Here is a 17,150-nt window from a genome sequence, read left to right on the forward strand (position 1 = left end):
AGAGGTTGCACAAGGAACAATCGCCATTGGGCTCCGTAGGTGTGTACTAAACACTCTGCATCTGAGGGGTCAGGGTTTCCCCTGCCGACGTGTAAGGAGCACATGCGTGTGTTAACACCACACACACATGCTTATCCAGGGAAATGACAGCTGTGTGCGTTTGGGGCTACATTCTGCTCTCCACCACTCGGCTGCCAAGCTGGATTGCCTCTAATCAGTTGGCTGGCTCCGCGTCACAGGGGTGCACACGAGAGCAGCATTTGCTTCCTCCCTGGCCGGAGACCCGCTCCCTACAGGGCCGTGTTTGCTTAGCCAGGTCTGTCTACACCCAGCGCCAGCTCCCTGGGAGCCGCCCGCAGCCACGGCGGGGCTGAGCGCACTGGGTGTCGCACGCTCCGAGCCCAGTCCCGGCTCCCGGGCTCCGCACTTTCCCCGCAGCCGCCGCCAGCCCGGCAGAGACAGCGAGCCCGTGAGGTCAGCGTCGGCGGCGCGTCGCAGGGGTGTCTGTGCTGTGGGACGGTCGCTGGGCGGGCGGGCCGGGCAGGCGCAGTGTGGGGCCCGCGGGGGGAGGGGAGGAGGCCGAGCGGCTCTGTGTCTATGTGTCGCACTGACGAGGGTTACACACCAGGGCAGCCGCCGCCACCGCACCGGGCTCCCTCGCCAGCCGCAGGCCCCGCGCTTCCCCCTCCGTGTGCCCGTCCCCAAGTAAACTTCCTGCTCCCGGCCCGGCCGGGAGGGGAGCGGGGCCCGGCCGGACTCTGCCCCCGGCACACACAACAGCTGGAGCTGTCAAAACTTCCTCTCTGCCTCGGCCCCTGCCGCCGCCTGCTCCTCCTCCGCCCCGGGGGCGCCGCCAGGGGGAGGGCGCCGCGTACAATGAAGCGGCGGCCACCGCAGCAGCCGGGCAGCGCAGGAGCCGGAGCAGCCGCTTGTCCCCCGGGCCTCTGAGGCGAGGCGCCCCCGCCGCGGGAGTGCCCGCGCGTCTCTGCCCCCTCCCCGCCCCTGGCGAGCCCGCTCCGCGGGGCGGTTATTTGTGCGCGAGCCCCTTCCTCCCCCCCCCACACACACACTCCCCGCCTCCCCATGCCGCTCCCCCTGCTACCTGCGCTGGTCGGCGGCGGCTGAGGCCAGCGATGCGAGGCGGAGGTGGAGGAGGCGGAGGTGAGGCGGAGAGGCGCATCGGGAGCAGGAGGAGCATCGGGATCCTCATCGCCACCCTCCTCCTCATCCATGTGTCTCTCTCGTCCTGCTGACTAGGATGTCAACGGAGGACAAGAGTCTAGCCGCGGGGGTGGCGGAGCCGCCGCCGCCGCCGCAGCAGCCCCCCGAGCCCGCAGCTCCCCCCCCAGCAGCAGCCACAGACAAAAGACCTAGGGGCCGGCCTCGCAAAGATGGCGCTTCCCCTTTCCAGAGAGCCAGAAAGAAGTAAGTTCGGAGCGTGTGGGAGAGGCAGCGGGGCAGGGGGCAGGCAGAGCTGTCAGCACAGGCTCGCTCCTCAGCGCCCCCTCCCTTCTGCCCAGTGCCATTTTGGGAGGGTCCCTTCCCCCCTCACCTCTTTCTTCTTTCTTTTCCTCCTCTGCCCGTGGCACTCTCCCCTCCTCCCCCACTGCTCTCTCCCTTTTCACCTTTGGCCTCCTTCTTCTCTCCCTCCCTCTCACTTTTCTCTCCCTTTCCTCCTCCCACCCGCTCTCTCCCCTTTTCCCTGGCATGGCCCCTTCCTCAGTCCTTCCCTCCCTTTTGCACCTTTCCTCTGCCCTTCTTGGGATCTCTCTCCTCCTCCAGGGCTCTCGCTTGCCCTCTGTGTCCCTTGCTGTGTTCTGGGGGAGGGGGAGTAAAGAAAAGCTTGATCTAGCCCTAACTGGATGACTCTACAAACCTCTGTCTACGTAGACACACACGCAAAGTTTAGACAACAATTCCCTGCAGCCAACCCAGCCGCGGAGTGTGTTTGAAAGTAGAAGCTGCCTTTTTCCTGGAGCTGTCAAACAGCCTCAGACGGGTTGGGGATGGCCCGGCTAGGGAAGCGAGGAAGGGAGCAGGCACAACAGGGGGTGGCTGGGAAGATTGTGGTGTTTTGCGTTGTCGTTTGCTGTCGCCGGCTAGCTTCCTTCTCTGGTCCCCGCTCTCCGCACGCTTCAGGCGGAACTGAATGTGCTCCGTTCACTTTTAGCGAAGTTAGGCAGGCTGCCACTTGCAGCTGCGTCAACTATCAACAGCGCATCTCAGACAAACCGAGGGAGCGCTGGAGTGATCTGCAGCGTCCAGATGTGGTGCAGGTGGACTATGTTTGGTTTTAAATAGAAGGTCCCTTTTATAATTTGCTTGCTGTGCTTTAGTGTGAGGTTTAGGAATGCCTTTTATCTAATTTCCATATCCCGTGTGCAGTTAGTAACAAACTCTCTGACAGTCAACGAGAACCCCGATAACTTTGTGTTCATTTTCAGGAGGACAGTATGCTTTACATAACACAATTTCAGGGAATATTACAAAATATTTTTCTTTAGTGAAAATGTGTAATAACATTGAATGTTATTATCACACATAAACTAATGTTTTAATAGACATACCACAGTTTATATATAAATTGGTACATGCATGTGGGTAAGGTAATACAGACTGAACCTCTCTAGTCCAGTATCCTCGGGATTTGACTGGTGCCAAACTAGAGAATTTGCTGAACCACAGGAGGTTGGTATTGTTCAGCAGCATTACCAACACTTCCCCTGCTTACTGGGCTGTTAGAAGACATTTTGGGGTAAATTAGGGCTAAATAACAGCACAGAACACTGAAAGGCAGGACTGGTTTGTGGGTGTGGCCAAGTTTTCTGTAGTCCCTGTAAACAAACTTTATGGGACTGCAGAAAACTTGGCCACAACCATGATAAATGAACATCCAGCTAACTAAAATCATGCCGGACTAGGGATGTAAAATCCCAGTTAATCAGTTAACTGGTTAAACATTGAGTTAACCTAATGTTTAACTATGTAACCAACTAAAGCAGGATCTGGCCTGGGCACTGCTTCAGCCTGGCTGGAGCAGCCCTCAGCCCGTGGGGTTCCCAGTCTCTTGCTGGGGTTGGTAGCTGGCTCCAGCCATGCACTGGGGCTTGTGCTGCCACTGGCTCCCAATTCCCAGCTTCCACGCTGGGTCTGGGACTGGCTCTGCCAGCTCCCAGCTGCCACCTCCATGCTGCTGCCAGAGCAGTCCCTGTCCACAGTGGGCCCAGGCTTGCCATGGACAGAGGCTGCTCTGAATGTGATAACAGCCACTGGCCGTGGAGCACCTGAACCCGCTGTGGACAGGGGCAATTCCTGTCTCTGGCGGGCCCCCTGTGAGGCTGGAGCAGCCCCCTGCCTGTGGCAGAGGGGGAGCTGTTCCAGTGCCCCCCGGTTGCCGGCTATCCTCAACCGGTAAGCATGGCCCGTTAACCAGTTAATCTTTCACACCCTTATGCCGGACTACAGATGTTGCCAGATCAGAGAATGCTGGACTAGAGAGGTTCAACCTATATCTTTGTTTGGATCAATTTCTATCTCCCTGTATTGTGAAGCAGAAGTCCAAAAGGCCTCTTGCTGGTAGCCACAGAAAGTGCTACTTATAAACCAACTGTACTCAGTTTTGGTTGTTAGTGAGAGAGTATGTCCTAGGATAAAAATAGAATAAACCTGTTTGCTACCATTTTAATTATGTTTGTTAGAAATGTAAGCCTTAATGTTTTAGTATTTTTTTTAAAGGGTCATGGTCAACTTGACATCTAGGCAATTTAAAACAAAAATGTTTTGTTAAAGCTAGATCATTTCTCCTGAGTCTCCCAGTCAGTTTTTGTAGTTTATAATGAAAGACCTTACACAAACAACAGTGGAAACTAACTGTACAAGGAAAACTGTGAAACCAACTATATACAAAGTGCTGTTAAGAGTATAAAATAAACTGAACACATAGAAGAAAATATGTTAATTTAATAATTCAGGTGGATTGATCTTCCATGTTACTTGTAATGATTAAACAATTTTTTTAGATAAAAGTCTGATTAGTTCCCTCCCCCCCCGTTTTTGACAGTTCATGTTAAAGGCTTTCTAACATTGACTGTCTGATTTTATTGTGGTTGTGTCTTCTAGTAGCATTTAATTCACAATCCTATCTCTCTTAAATCTTTGCATTTTGTTAAAATAATGGATTTTTTCCATAGTGGAAGTTTAAAGTGATTTCAACAGTTCTCGCTGATGTTTTTTATGTGCCTTTCAAGCATAGAGGCCAGAAGGAAGGATTATAATAATCTAGTCAGACCTCCTGCACATTGCAGGCCACAGAATTTCACCCACTCCTTTCATATAGACCCCCCTAACCTCTGGCAGAATTATTGAAGTCTGCAAATCATGATTTAAAGCTAAGGTCCAGAGCTGTATGCAGCCCCCAGCTTGTCTGGATCTAGTCCTTGAGACTCAGTGGCCCCTCCAGCATTGCGGAGCATGTGCTAGCGCTCCAGCTCACCCTTCCTCCCACCGCGGGGCTGGAGCTCACTAAATCAACTAGACTGGGTCCCCGTAGGCTCTTGTGTGCGAGGGGATTGCGGACAGTGTCTTTCTCCTTCTGAATCGGGGCCCACGTCAATACACGTATTTTTGCTTCTCACTTATGTGTGGCCCCCAACAGATTTTTCTGTGGGTCAGTGGCCCCAACCCAAAAAAGGTTCCCCACTCCGATTTAAAGAGTTCAATCCTTGCATTCAATATTGATCCCTCTGCTTTATCCTTAGATGTAAATACATTATCCTGTTTTATTTGTATATGTAACATCTAGTTACATAGAAAGCATTTGAGCTACTTTTACAAAAGTATTTTTATAGTGAAACTCTGAATGCTGCCTATTTATGATTCTGTAGCTACATAATATTAAAAATTAACAAAATTAATTTAATCACTTTTAAAATACTGCCGTTTGTGGAAAAGGCAGTTTCTTCCATGCCAGTTTAAGATAATCTGTATACTTTGTGAAAAGTGTATTTTCTTTTTCAATTATATTTCTAGTGTTAAAGGGACACAGTCAGTTTCAAGGAGAAATCTAGATTATTTTTATTTAAGAAGTCTAAAACTATAAATACTTATATGACGTCTAAAATCTGTGTCAATGCATGAGAGCCAGAAAATGAAAGTAGCTAGAGACAAAAATGAAACTGGTTTTCATTAGCTTTATGTACTTCACATGAATCAGGTAAATGAAATGCAAAAAGTAAACAGACAGTTCAAGTTGTTTGTTTTCCTCTGCAGTTTTAATGTTCCTGTATATGACTTGATGCTGCAAGCTGATCCTCACAGGAGGACCATGCGAATGGAAAGCTTTCATGATTGTGGCCTGAGGTGTTTCAGTAACACAAGGAACCAGCATTTCTAAAATAGGATTTTGGAGGTTGTGTTAGAGTTACCCCAATGTATCACTGATCAGATGAAGACTGGACTGTTTTTAATCACCAGTGCTTCTGAAAAGAGAGGGTTTTTTTAAGCATACCGTTTAAACAAGTCTAATACGTTTCAACGTTAAATAAACATTTAGTGAAAATAAAGTTTCCATTTTTGTGTGATTGGTTAGCTATGTCTTCCTCTTCTCTCACGTGCTTTCCAGTTGGATTAATATGTTTTTTGTAAATCAGATAATAGAGGATCTGTCTGAGCATGTTGGGTACCATAATCATATGTTTAAGTCACTGTTGCCAATAAGATAGTTCAACCACTTTATATCATTCTGGAATATTTTCCATTGGATATTCAGTTAAAGTAATGCTCTAAATAAGATCAGTACATTAAAACAGCGTAGTCAAAGTAAAAGGTTTTATGAGTTTAAAGTGCTGCCTGTAAAGAACAATATTAGAAAAATACTCAATTAGTGCTATTTCACTTCCTTACTGATCATGGTTTGAAATGGATGATTGAGTTAAGACTTTTTTTTTCATTTTCCTGTATAGTGTGTGCTCCTCTGAGATGCTTAGAACCCTCAACTCTTCACAAATATAGGCCCTTTATTTATTTTTCATGGGAGCATAGAAATTGCCATGCTGGCAGAGATTTACACAGTTCTATCTAAACTGGCATCCTGCCTCTGGCAGCAGCACTACCTAACGTCATAAAAAGACTAAAAATCCTCATTTTTTAGCCTACTGTACCGAGTGCACTAAGCATTGTGCCATGTTCTGCATAAGAAACATGGGAAGTTGCTTATAGGTGATGAAGAAGTAATTAATTTACTATGAAGAAAAGACTCATCAGTTTCATTACCTTGAGCATTTCTGCCTGTAAAGAAGCATGTCACAGTAGCTTTTCTGATTGTCATCTGAGAATGTGGCAGAATTGGATGTATAGTTCTGTGAATGATGTTTCTTGGGGACTATCTTAGGTGAATAGTTATTTATTATTATCTGTTTAAGTGGCAAAAAAACTTCATTAATGTAGTGTTAAGGTTGCCTGGTGACAGTTCATATCCTTCCAGAACATTGGGTTCAATGAAAGTCAAGCTTCTGCAAATTTTGTGTTCCTTGATTTAAGATAAATGCCCATTCAACCTTGACTGTTCCCCCTTGGTGTTGGCAGTAGCCACTGGAAATTATGCATTCCAGTTGCATTCACATTGTTAGGTGTAGCAGCATTAAATGGCGGAGGAATAAATTGGAGTAGCTGCATAAATTAGAGCTGCATTAGTGATATGAGAGATCTGGGTCTCAGTTCTTCCATGTGTGTAATCAAAGGAAGAGGTGTGTGTACCTTGAGGTGCCAATCTGTATCATTTCAATGCAGAAATGTATGGGTTGTAAATAGTAGCAGGGCACTGAGTCTTCTTGCCTTGCCTATTGTCAGTAGTGAGATGGGACATGAAACCACTTTGTGGATTTAATGATGGATATGGTAAAGTATAGGTTTAAGTGGTGTTCTGTGTGCAAATGTGAAGGGTTTGTTAAATTTACTAAGTGTGGTAATCTGTCAGGTGAGTAGGCTCAATGTACGACTCTTGGACAAGTGCAGGTAATGTTTGTTCAATATGCTCATAATGCACACTTGCTCTGCGGCTCACCATAATGAAGTATTGTTCAAAGAGGGCTGAGTTAAGGTTGTATGGGTATTTGTTTAATGTACCGCTGTATTTCCTGGTTTCAGATGTTTGAGTTTTGCTGAACTTGATATTCTGGAAAGGCACAAAGAGTAACTGGGCAACCTTCTCTCTGTCTTAATGAAGTTTTTTGCTCTACAACTTCCTAATTTTTAATCATGAAGAGAAATGTTGTTAGTAGTTAGTGGTCACTTAAATCACCTGGGTCTGCAGTTGATAAGCAGCTGTGGTTAGTGCTTTGTTATGTTTGCAATGCGCATTTGGTAACAAGGCTGATGAGAGACCTAGAATGAGATTTGTGTCCCCAAATTTTGACAGATTTATGACGTGATTGTTATACAACTCTAAGTATGTCAGAGAAGACTGTCAGGTCTCTCTGTCCACACACTGAGCCCCTACCATTCCTTGCAACATGTAGCCCACCCCTACCAGCGTTTTCAGCTTCCTCATCCTTCTCTTCCCTATTCCACTAAGCCATTAGTTGGCATAGTAGAAACTATTAACATGTAAGAAGATGTACCTTATTTTCTCCTGCCCTATGCTACAGAATAGCATATCACAGGCATCAGCTCACTAATGGGCTAGGGCCCAACTTGCATGCTGGCAGGGTCCCTCACTCCTACTACCCACCTTCAACTAGGACTCCAACCCCTGCTTCAGCCAGGCATCCCTAGCTATTCCCCAGTCCACCCCTTTTCTAAACTGCATCCCTCAATTCCGTTTTGTTTTCCTATCATCTGTTTCCATTTATCTCTTTCCCTATATCCCCCACTTCAGACCTATCTTCCCCATTGCCAGCTACTGTCATTCCCTACTCACCCCATTCCTCCCAGTGAGCATTCAGTGGTGTAATTTATTTAATTTTCAAATATAATTTCAGCACGTAGATCATATTAAAAAAACCCCAACAACAATCCTCAAACACACAACAAAATAACTCACCAATTCAACTGTTTATAGAGAGAGATTTTGTGCCAAATGTTTACAAGTTCATTTTCAGATTTTTGTTCCAGACTTCGAAGTTGCAAGCCTTGAAAGGTGTTTAGTGGCCTATTAATCTCAATGAGATGTTCTCAAATGAAAGAATACCCAAATGGAGATTAATGCAGCCTGAAACTATAGCTTCTAGATGTGCACAGCTCTTCTCTTTCTACCTCTCCAGTGCTGAAGAGCCTTCACTATGTGGCAGTTACCTATTCTTAGCTACTCACACTAGTCTCAGACCATGTACACACTACAGTTTACATCAAGATAAATTGCCACTCTGGGGTGTGAATAAACCACCCTCTGAGCAATATAATGTATACTGACCGAAGCGCCAGTGTGGACAGTACAATGTTGGTAGGACAGCTTTTCCTGCCAACATATATGCCAGTACTTGCAGTGGTTCAAGTAACTTAAGATGCTGGGAGAGTTCTTCTTTCCCTTTGGCTTAGTGTGTCTGCATTAGCAGCACCACTATAAACTCTATAGTACAGCCATACTCTTGGTATGTTCTTAGTGCGTCGTCTGAGTATGTCTGTTAAGAGTCCAATCGGGCAGGCAAGTCTTCCCTAGATTCCAGTTTTATATCACATGAAAGCAGTAGGAAAAGACTGCTCCTATGTTTGGCCACAAAAGGTGTCCCTGCCCCTATTTTCCCTCGGCCTCCTGTACCCTGCCCCTTCCTCTTACTTACCCTACCTCCCATCCCCATTTATTCCTCCTCCTGTCAGCACAGCCTCAAATCCTTCTCCCCTGTTTCCCCTCATTTTCCCTTCCCCATCATGCCCCTCTCTTGCCATCAAGTATTTACATATCTTTTTTATTTTACAAGAATACTTTGAATATAGACCCCCCATGCTCTTGGAGACAGATTTTAGCAAATTATTCCATCTAACCTTCTCCGAAGTTCTTGGCCATAGTAAGACTCAAGCTGACATTAGTGTGAAAATTGGAAGGCAAATAGTCCTGTAAACTTCTCTGTCTGCATGTACTCAGTGTAATCAATTAGTTGCCTAAATTAGAAAAGCAAAATCTTTTTGAAATAATGTTTTAATTTGACTTTCCCCAATACTTGCGGAGGTAGTAACCCTCGAATCATAGAATACTAGGATTGGAAGGGACCTCGAGAGATCGAGTCCAGTTCCCTGCCCTCATGGCAGGATCAAATACTGTCTAGACCATCCCTGATAGACATTTATCTAACCTACTCTTAAATATCTCCAGAGATGGAGATTCCACAACCTCCCTGGGCAATTTATTCCAGTGTTTGACTACCCTGACAGTTAGGAACTTTTTCCTAATGTCCAACCTAAACCTCCCTTGCTGCAGTTTAAGCCCATTGCTTCTTGCTCTATCGCCAGAGGCTAAGATGAACAAGTTGTCTCCCTTCTCCTTATGACACCCTTTTAGATATCCGAAAACTGCTATCATGTCCCCCCTCAATCTTCTCTTTTCTAAACTAAATAAACACAATTCCTTCAGTCTTCCCTCATAGGTCATGTTCTCTAGACATTTAATCATTCTCGTTGCTCTTCTCTGGACCCTCTCCAATTTATCCACATCTTTCTTGAAATGCGGTGCCCAGAACTGAACACAATACTCCAATTGAGGCCTAACCAGCGCAGAGTAGAGCAGAAGAATGACTTCTCGTGTCTTGCTCACAATACACCTGTTAATGCATCCCAGAATCATGTTTGCTTTCTTTGCAACAGCATCACACTGCTGACTCGTATTCAAATTTTGCCTTCAAATTTTCGCATGAATGTCAGTTTGAATGATTTAGATCCTGATGAAATTATCTGATTCTGAACCCTGATTTGATCTCTGTTTGTGAGTAGGAAAAAAAAGTTCACAGAATCTATCAACTTTAAGAAGACCTCTTTTTTTTTTTCTTTCTGATACCTGTATCTTGGGAATCCTTTGGTCAAATTCCCCAAATTTGGATCACTAGTTTTTCATATGGCTGATGTAAATGTAGAACAATTACTATACTTTTACATGTAGATGGTTAAGCCAGATAATTGCATCTGGAATAGCCAAGTGTATTGCTGTGGTGCCTCCTTTGTATTTGTGAATTGGGTATTGAGTTGTCTGTTCCAGGGTCTTTTTTGGGTGATTACAGTCGCACACTGTGAAGCAAGTATCCACATCTGCTATGATTTTTGTTGATATGGTGTAGGATTGCCCCTGAGCTTCATCAGAGATCAAAGCCAGGGATTTTCTGTGTTGGATCTTTCACAAAGTGTTTATGTGTGACTTCTTGTGAAGTCCATTTAGCTTTCCAAGCTTCATCAGGATTGAAGTTACACTGTTGAAGGTTAATTGTGTAGTGCAAAAGAGCTTATGAGACTTGAAGCAGTGGCGAGGGATGTTGTTAGTCCTGGTGGAGGGGAAGATATTCATTTTCCACAATCCTCTTGAATTCCCGAAGGTTGTTCACATGCAACAGTACTGGCAGCCAGAGTGTTGGGGTCAGCTTGAGGGTTCCAGTGATGCACCGCATTGCAGTGTTTAGTTAGACACCAAGTTAAGCATGGCAGCTGCCTTCTTCAAATGGTCATGGAAGGTTAGTGTGTGATAACCCCACTCTGACCTGTGTCACAGAATGTTGCTACAGAAGGTCACTTTCTGGGTTCGCTTAGCATTCCTGCTATCAAGATATGGAATGCAATAACAGTTGTTTGGTAGGGATTTGGCTTGAGCCTCAGTTTCCATATATACTCCTCCACGGTGTTTAGGTCCTGTTTAAGGTGGACTCCATGTCTTTGGTCACCCACATATACTAATTTATGACCACTAACTGACCATTGATTAATGACCTCACGGTCATTAGCAACAGTTCAGACACCATAATAGCTCTCTTCAGGGCAAGTTCTGGAACAAGGATCCTCCAATTTAACATTGAAGGACTTTTCTGGAAGATGTGTGAGTACCTGGCATAACAATGACATGCTTATGTTCCAAGAAACTCATGTTGCCAGTGATCAACAGGCTGGCTGCTACTGTATCCCATTGATACAGTCTCATGACTAGCCACTACACCATGTGGGGCTATGAAGTAAATGAAACTGATGGTGAAGACCTTTCAGACTGGATGTCTGTGGAAGGTCTGCAACTGGTCTTTGATCCAAACAGCAATCAACTTTCCACTCTGCGTCTGGCATTATGATGACAAACCGGACTTGACCATTTGGAACACTAATAAAATCTTATTCCTTCTTGAGGTACACCAAATATCAAGGCAATCTGATTCACTGTAGATTTTAGAGCACTTAGAAGAATTGGGATTGAAACAGGGAGCTGGTCTTAACCATAACTATAGCAGAGCAAGTGCTCTGCTGTAATTATGGTTGCACCTAGAGGCCAGGACGCTATTGTGTTAGGCACTATATAGACATATAATACAAAAATGGTTCCCACTCACATGACTTTACAGTCTAAATTTAAGACAAGACAGCAGGTGGATAGGACAAGGAGATTGGGGGGATGAAAGTATAAGAGACCAGTAAGCCAGTTATGAACAGTGGAATAAGCAGTAGTTCTGAGCCATTGTCAAGTGTTTTGAAGACATCAAGGCATAGGTGGATTTTAAAGAGAAATTTGAAGGGAATAATATAGTGACCTTGAATATTTTTACAGAGATCTTCCATGAATACGGGATGACATGGGAGAGAATATGATGGTATTTGTCTGATAATTTGACAAATGACCAACTAAGGATACTATTGCAGGAGTTAGATGATATGTAGTGCCAGAATATCCAGGAAGGACCTTAAAAAATGAAGGCAAATATTTTGAGTTTTATATGGTGGGAAGGAGAGAGCCCATGGAAGGATGAAAAGAAAGGGATGATGTGTTCAAAACAGCTAGTCAGATGATTTTTACAGTAGCCTTTGGAGTGGATTTAAGGGATGACAAAATTCTGTTTGTAAAGGTCAGAAAAGAAGAGGCTGCAATAACTGAGAAACAAAATGAAGAAGGCCTGGAAAAGAGTTAGCTATGGGGTTGGAAAGGAAAGGTTGGATCATGGTGTGATGGGGCGCTTTGAACAGACTATAGGCTGGGCCCAGCTGGCTGAGAGCGCCCCTCCCCCATGACCATGCCAGGCATGCTCATTGGTGAGCAGGAGTATAAAAGGCCCTGAAACCGCTCACTCAGGGTTGACTGCTGGCGGGGAAGGAACTGTAGAGCGAGCTCCAGAGTGGGAAGAGCCAATGCAGCCAGACCTGACGCAGCAGCAGCTACAGCCCCAGCCACAACCGCAGTGACAGTCACGGCCCCAGAGACAGCCTGGAGGTACAGCAGCAGAGAGATGTGGGGAGTAGGGAGTGGCCCAGGACAGGGAATTGAAAACCCCAAGTGCTCGGCATGTTGAGGGACGGAAACCCCTGTTGAGCAAGCAGTGGACTGAGCCACTGCCAACAGGGACCTGGGCTGGGACCCAGTGGAGTGGGAGGGTCTGGGTCCCCCTACCCTTCCCTCTGCAGTGCTCCAAAGCAGAGACAGTCCCTGAAACCCGTGGACTAGGCCACAGGGCCATATTTGCCCCAAGAGGGGAGCTTTACCTGGGCTAGGCCTCAGGGCCATATTTACCCCAAAAGAGGGGCCTGCTTTATAGACTGGGCTGTAGGGAGGAATGCCAGAACCCCACTGCCACAGGGCTGATGAGGTTCTGGTTCGCTAGGGGGAATCCCAAAGACTGAGCTGCAGGGCTGTATTGGCTCTGACAGAGGGGTGTTGGAGATTCAGATGCTGGCCATTGGGCTGCACAGACCCTGATAGGTGGACCATAGGGGAATTTTAACTATGAGAATCTGCTCAAGGGGGACGCGCCCCTCTACACATGGCAAGGTTGTTTAGAAGAAAGTGGCAAGACATAACCTTTATGAATGGATATGGAAAAGGGTCTTAGTCAAGAATCACGTCCATGTGATGGGTGGTGTTGGTGGTGATGTCTGAAAAGGGGAAAAGATTGGTGATAAAGATCAAGAACTCAGTTTTGATCTTGTTGATCTTATTTTACCAGCTAGATATCCATGATAAGCTGTAAGAATAACACTGTGTAGGTGCAATAAGACTTTTGAAAAGTAGTTTTATACACTAGAACTTTATTAATGTGCCCATGCAGTAATTAACATAAAAGTGTTTCTCTCACCACTTCATAGTAAAGATTGAGTAGCCATATTCTGCAGTATAATCTCATTCGTTAGGGTGGTGGTAGATGCGATCTACGGATATGCTTGTGTCCAGACTTTCCTTCTAAACTCTGTTTTCAACATTTAACTTTTTTGATTGCAGTAAAATTTGTTTATTTACTTTGCAATAGGGTATGCTTGAAATAGGATTTGAAAATATCTTTTCCTGAGACATTGAAAAATGTTTGATTACAAGTGTTTATGCATGCTACTTAATTTTAAATTATTTAAATTATTGAATTATTACTTAGGCCCACGTTCACAGCAGTAGGTTTTCAAAATGCCAAGATTTCACATATACAGTTAGTTTTTCAGACAAAAAGCACAAATTGTTTGCCAGAAAATAATTATAAAAGAATCTTTTTCATTAGTTTGACTGCAATCTGTGTCAGGGTGAGCCAGTATTTAATGATATGCACACCAGTTTTCGTAAAGCAGTTCTACATTTTCTTTTTGTAGCTTACCGTAAAATCTAGAGTATAATGCACACCTATGTATAATGCGCATCTGCCTTTTAAAGACCAAAATTCTTGAATAAACTAAACTCTTATATATAATGCGCACCCCCATTATACTCGAGATTTTAAGGTATGCATAGGAAGGAAGGGGCTCATGCCTGCCGCGGGGTCCCCCTGCCCAGCTGAGCTCACGCTTGCCACGGGGTCCCCCTGCCCAACTGAACTTGTGCGTGCTGAGCTCGTATCTGCCGGGGGGAGGGGCCTCCCCAGCCCAGTTGCTGGCACCCCGAGTTTGTGCCTGCTGGAGGAGCCTCCCCTGCTCAGCTGCCAGCGCGCCGAGCTTGCGTCTGTCGGGGGAGCGTCCCCTGCCCAGCTGTCCACACGCCGAGCTCGTGCCTTCCGGGGGAGCGTCCCCCACTCAGTTACTGGCGCGCCGAGCTCACGCCTGGTGGGGGAGCATCTCCCGTTCCATTGCCGGCGCGCTAAGCTCGCACCTGCCGGCCGCCCAGCCCAGCCCTGTTCGTGCCTGCCTCCTTCCTCCCCCCCCCCCCGCCCAGCTCGTGCCTGCTGAGGGTGAGTTTAAAACTTTTTAAAAAAACCTCCTATGGATAACGCGCACCCCGACTTTGGTGTTAAAAAAACAGTAAAAAAAAGTGCACACTATACTCACGACTTTACGGTAACTATGTTTCTGTGGTTCACCCCTGCCCACACTTGTTGTACCATTCATACCCATGGTTCCCCTTGCCCTGTTTGGTCTTTTTAGAATCTGTAAATGTTAATTTTGAACATTTACATTGTAACATTTATTAAAATTATGTAATTTACAAATATATATTTTAAAAATATAGAAGTCAGAAAGCAATACAGGTGGAAGGCCAGACTATTTACATCCATTGTGTAGATAAGATTTAAGAAACTAACCTTTTGATTCTTAATTATGAGTGTAACTTGTGGACTGGATGAATAAGAAGATTGTTGAATATGTTGGTGGTTTTATAACTGTTTTGCTTCATGAGCAGATTTGTTAGGATGTTTATTACTGTGAATTGTTCTTGTTATTTGTACGTATGTATGAATTTGGTGTTAAGGTTGGTACCAGAGTTATATTTTTTTACAGTTTCCATAGTTTTGAAAGTTTGAGTTGTTTTAATGATCTATGTTCATTAAACTGTAGAAGAACATATTAACACAGTTAATGTTATCTTCCTATAGTACCTTTTCTCAAGGATCTCAAAGAGTTTGACAGACATTAAAGGTTCAAAGCAGGTATAGTCAATTCTTTTTTGTCAAGATCCAAATTTCTTGGTCAAAGTATAGTCAAAGTCCAGACTCCTGTAGAATGTTTTTTACATCACAGTAGCAATAATGATAATAAGGGAAAGTTTACACTACAAAATTAAGTCTACCTAAGTTAGGTCAACATTTGGCCACTTTAGTAATTACTGCAGTTTTTCATGTCCCCACTATCCTCCTCTGTTGATGGTGGATATTCTCACCAAGAGCACTTGCACAGATTTAACTGACAACATGAGGCATCGTGGGGGTACTGACAGCCTAGAGCCCTGCTGCCTGGGGCTGACAGCCCAGAACCTCTTCAGCCCCGTGGCAGTGGGGTTCTGGCATCAGTCTGTACTTATATCACCTGTTGCTGCCTTTGACATTCTGAGCTGTCAGCCTTGGCTGTCAAAGGCAGCAACAGGTGACATAAGTATAAGTAAATAAGAATTTGCCGTCTGCTCGAAAGTATCTGGCAGTCTGGATTTGGCCCACAATCCGTGTATTGACTACCACTGGTTTAGGCATTCCAACACCCTGTGACAGAGGGAAATGTTATCTTCATTAGTCACAAAAGAAGACTGTGGCAGAAGTAGGAACAGAAAACCAGAGTACGTCTGCGCTACAAGTACTACCATGGCACAAGCTGCCACACTGCTGCAATGTGGACACTTACTTCTGCAACAGGGGTTTTTCCAGTGCTATAATAAATTTAGCTCATTGAGTGGTGTATGTTGATCTAGTGGCATCGGTATTGGGGTTAGCTCAACCTAACTATTGGATAGGATTTGACATTTTTCTCAGCCCATAGTAACATAAGTTTTAGGTATCGACCTAAGTTTTAGGTACAGGCAGTCCCCAGGTTACATGGATCCGACTTACATCGGATCCCTACTTACAAACGGGGTGAGGCAACCCCGCACTAGCTGCTTCCCCCCAGCAGACCAGGGAGACGCAAAGCTAGCGCCCCCCCCCCCCAGCAGACCAGGGAGACGCAGAGTGGCTTTTCTCAGCAGACACCTCAGCTTGAGAATAAAGGACTGAGGGAAGTGAGGTGTGGGAGAATAAAACTGAGCTCTGGAGAAATGTTTGGCTAGAGTTTCCCCTACAATATGTACCAGTTCCGACTTACATACAAATTCAATTAAGAACAAACCTACAGTCCCTATCTTGTACGTAACCCGGGGACTGCTTGTATACTACAGGCCCCAGTCTTCTGACTTCCACTTCTTTGATATAGACACAAGATCATAATTTTGACATGGGAGATTCTTTTGGAAAATGCCAGGCTTCTTCAAGGTACACTAGCCAATATACTCGGTACTTTTATTAATACATTATGAAATATCATCACTTATTAAAACTATAATACATGGGTCAAAATAAATTAGCAAAGGATATTGTGATACAGTATCCTTTGTCTATTTTTTTAGTTCTCTTATTGAACTGAATTAGTGGGTAATATGCAATGGAGACCTCCCTGTCATTAGTGCAAATGAGCAAGTTTCTACTGTATTTAAATAATTATCTCCTGAACTATTTAAATCTAACTGTCATTTGGAGATGTCATGAGGCATCACCATCCATATTGTGGTCCAGCCATTGCTTAGTTCATCAGATAATATAATAAAAAATCAGTTTTGGTATTTGCTGCAATGGTCATTCACAATGAGATTCTAAGAACAGTAGGGCTTTCTTACAAAGGAAATGAAAACTGCATAGAGTAGAAATATAATTTTAAATATCAGGACATCTGTTTAAAAACAGACAATGATGATGAATAATGCACTCAGACTGAAACATATGAGTTGTTCTTTAACTCAGTCACATGGTATTTTGAGATTGTAGCTCCTAAGTAACTTTGGAGAAGTTCCTACGATTGTGAGCCATGTGTATTTGTTGAGTGATTTGATTTAAAATATTTCACTGCTGTATATATTAGTGAGTAGTGTCCACTGTTTTGGGAACTCTTTGATAATCAACTGTGTGTTTCAGCACCTAGGTATAATAGAACCAGAAAAGGGCATCTGCTCCAGTTGAGCAGCTCCTGTTTGCGGCAGGCCTCCGGGGCTGGAGCCAGCCCCCTGTCCATGGCAGACAGGAAGCTGGTCCAGCCGTACCAGTTAACCTGAGCCATAA

General features: G+C 44.9%; 2 protein-coding genes across 17 annotated transcripts in view; one reads left to right on the forward strand and one right to left on the reverse strand.

The window, feature by feature from the left end:
- LOC142827395 (uncharacterized) overlaps positions 1–2,176 on the reverse strand; it is a 35,354-nt gene extending 33,178 nt beyond the window's left edge. The window contains exons 1-2 of one of the 5 annotated variants that reach the window (XR_016348986.1): positions 1,744–2,176; positions 1,103–1,253 (exon numbers count right to left, since the gene is read on the reverse strand). The gene's annotated coding sequence lies outside the window, so the exon portion shown is untranslated. Of the gene's footprint in view, positions 1–1,102; positions 1,254–1,552; positions 1,638–1,743 lie in introns of those variants that run through there. The other 4 variants (XR_016348985.1, XR_012902119.2, XR_012902120.2 and 1 more) reach the window with 4 other exon arrangements.
- The window catches only part of KMT2C (lysine methyltransferase 2C), a 347,150-nt gene continuing 330,549 nt past the window's right edge, over positions 550–17,150 (forward strand). For 11 of the 12 annotated variants that reach the window (XM_075922788.2, XM_075922785.2, XM_075922793.2 and 8 more), the window contains exon 1: positions 1,251–1,425. In XM_075922788.2, coding sequence (XP_075778903.2) covers positions 1,259–1,425 — 167 coding nt within the window. In that variant the 5' untranslated portion in view covers positions 1,251–1,258. Of the gene's footprint in view, positions 1,162–1,250; positions 1,426–17,150 lie in introns of those variants that run through there. The other variant, XM_075922783.2, reaches the window with a different exon arrangement.

The sequence above is a fragment of the Pelodiscus sinensis genome, chromosome 2 (genome assembly GCF_052426305.1).
Source record: "Pelodiscus sinensis isolate ZL-2025 chromosome 2, ASM5242630v1, whole genome shotgun sequence".
NCBI lineage: Eukaryota > Metazoa > Chordata > Testudines > Trionychidae > Pelodiscus > Pelodiscus sinensis.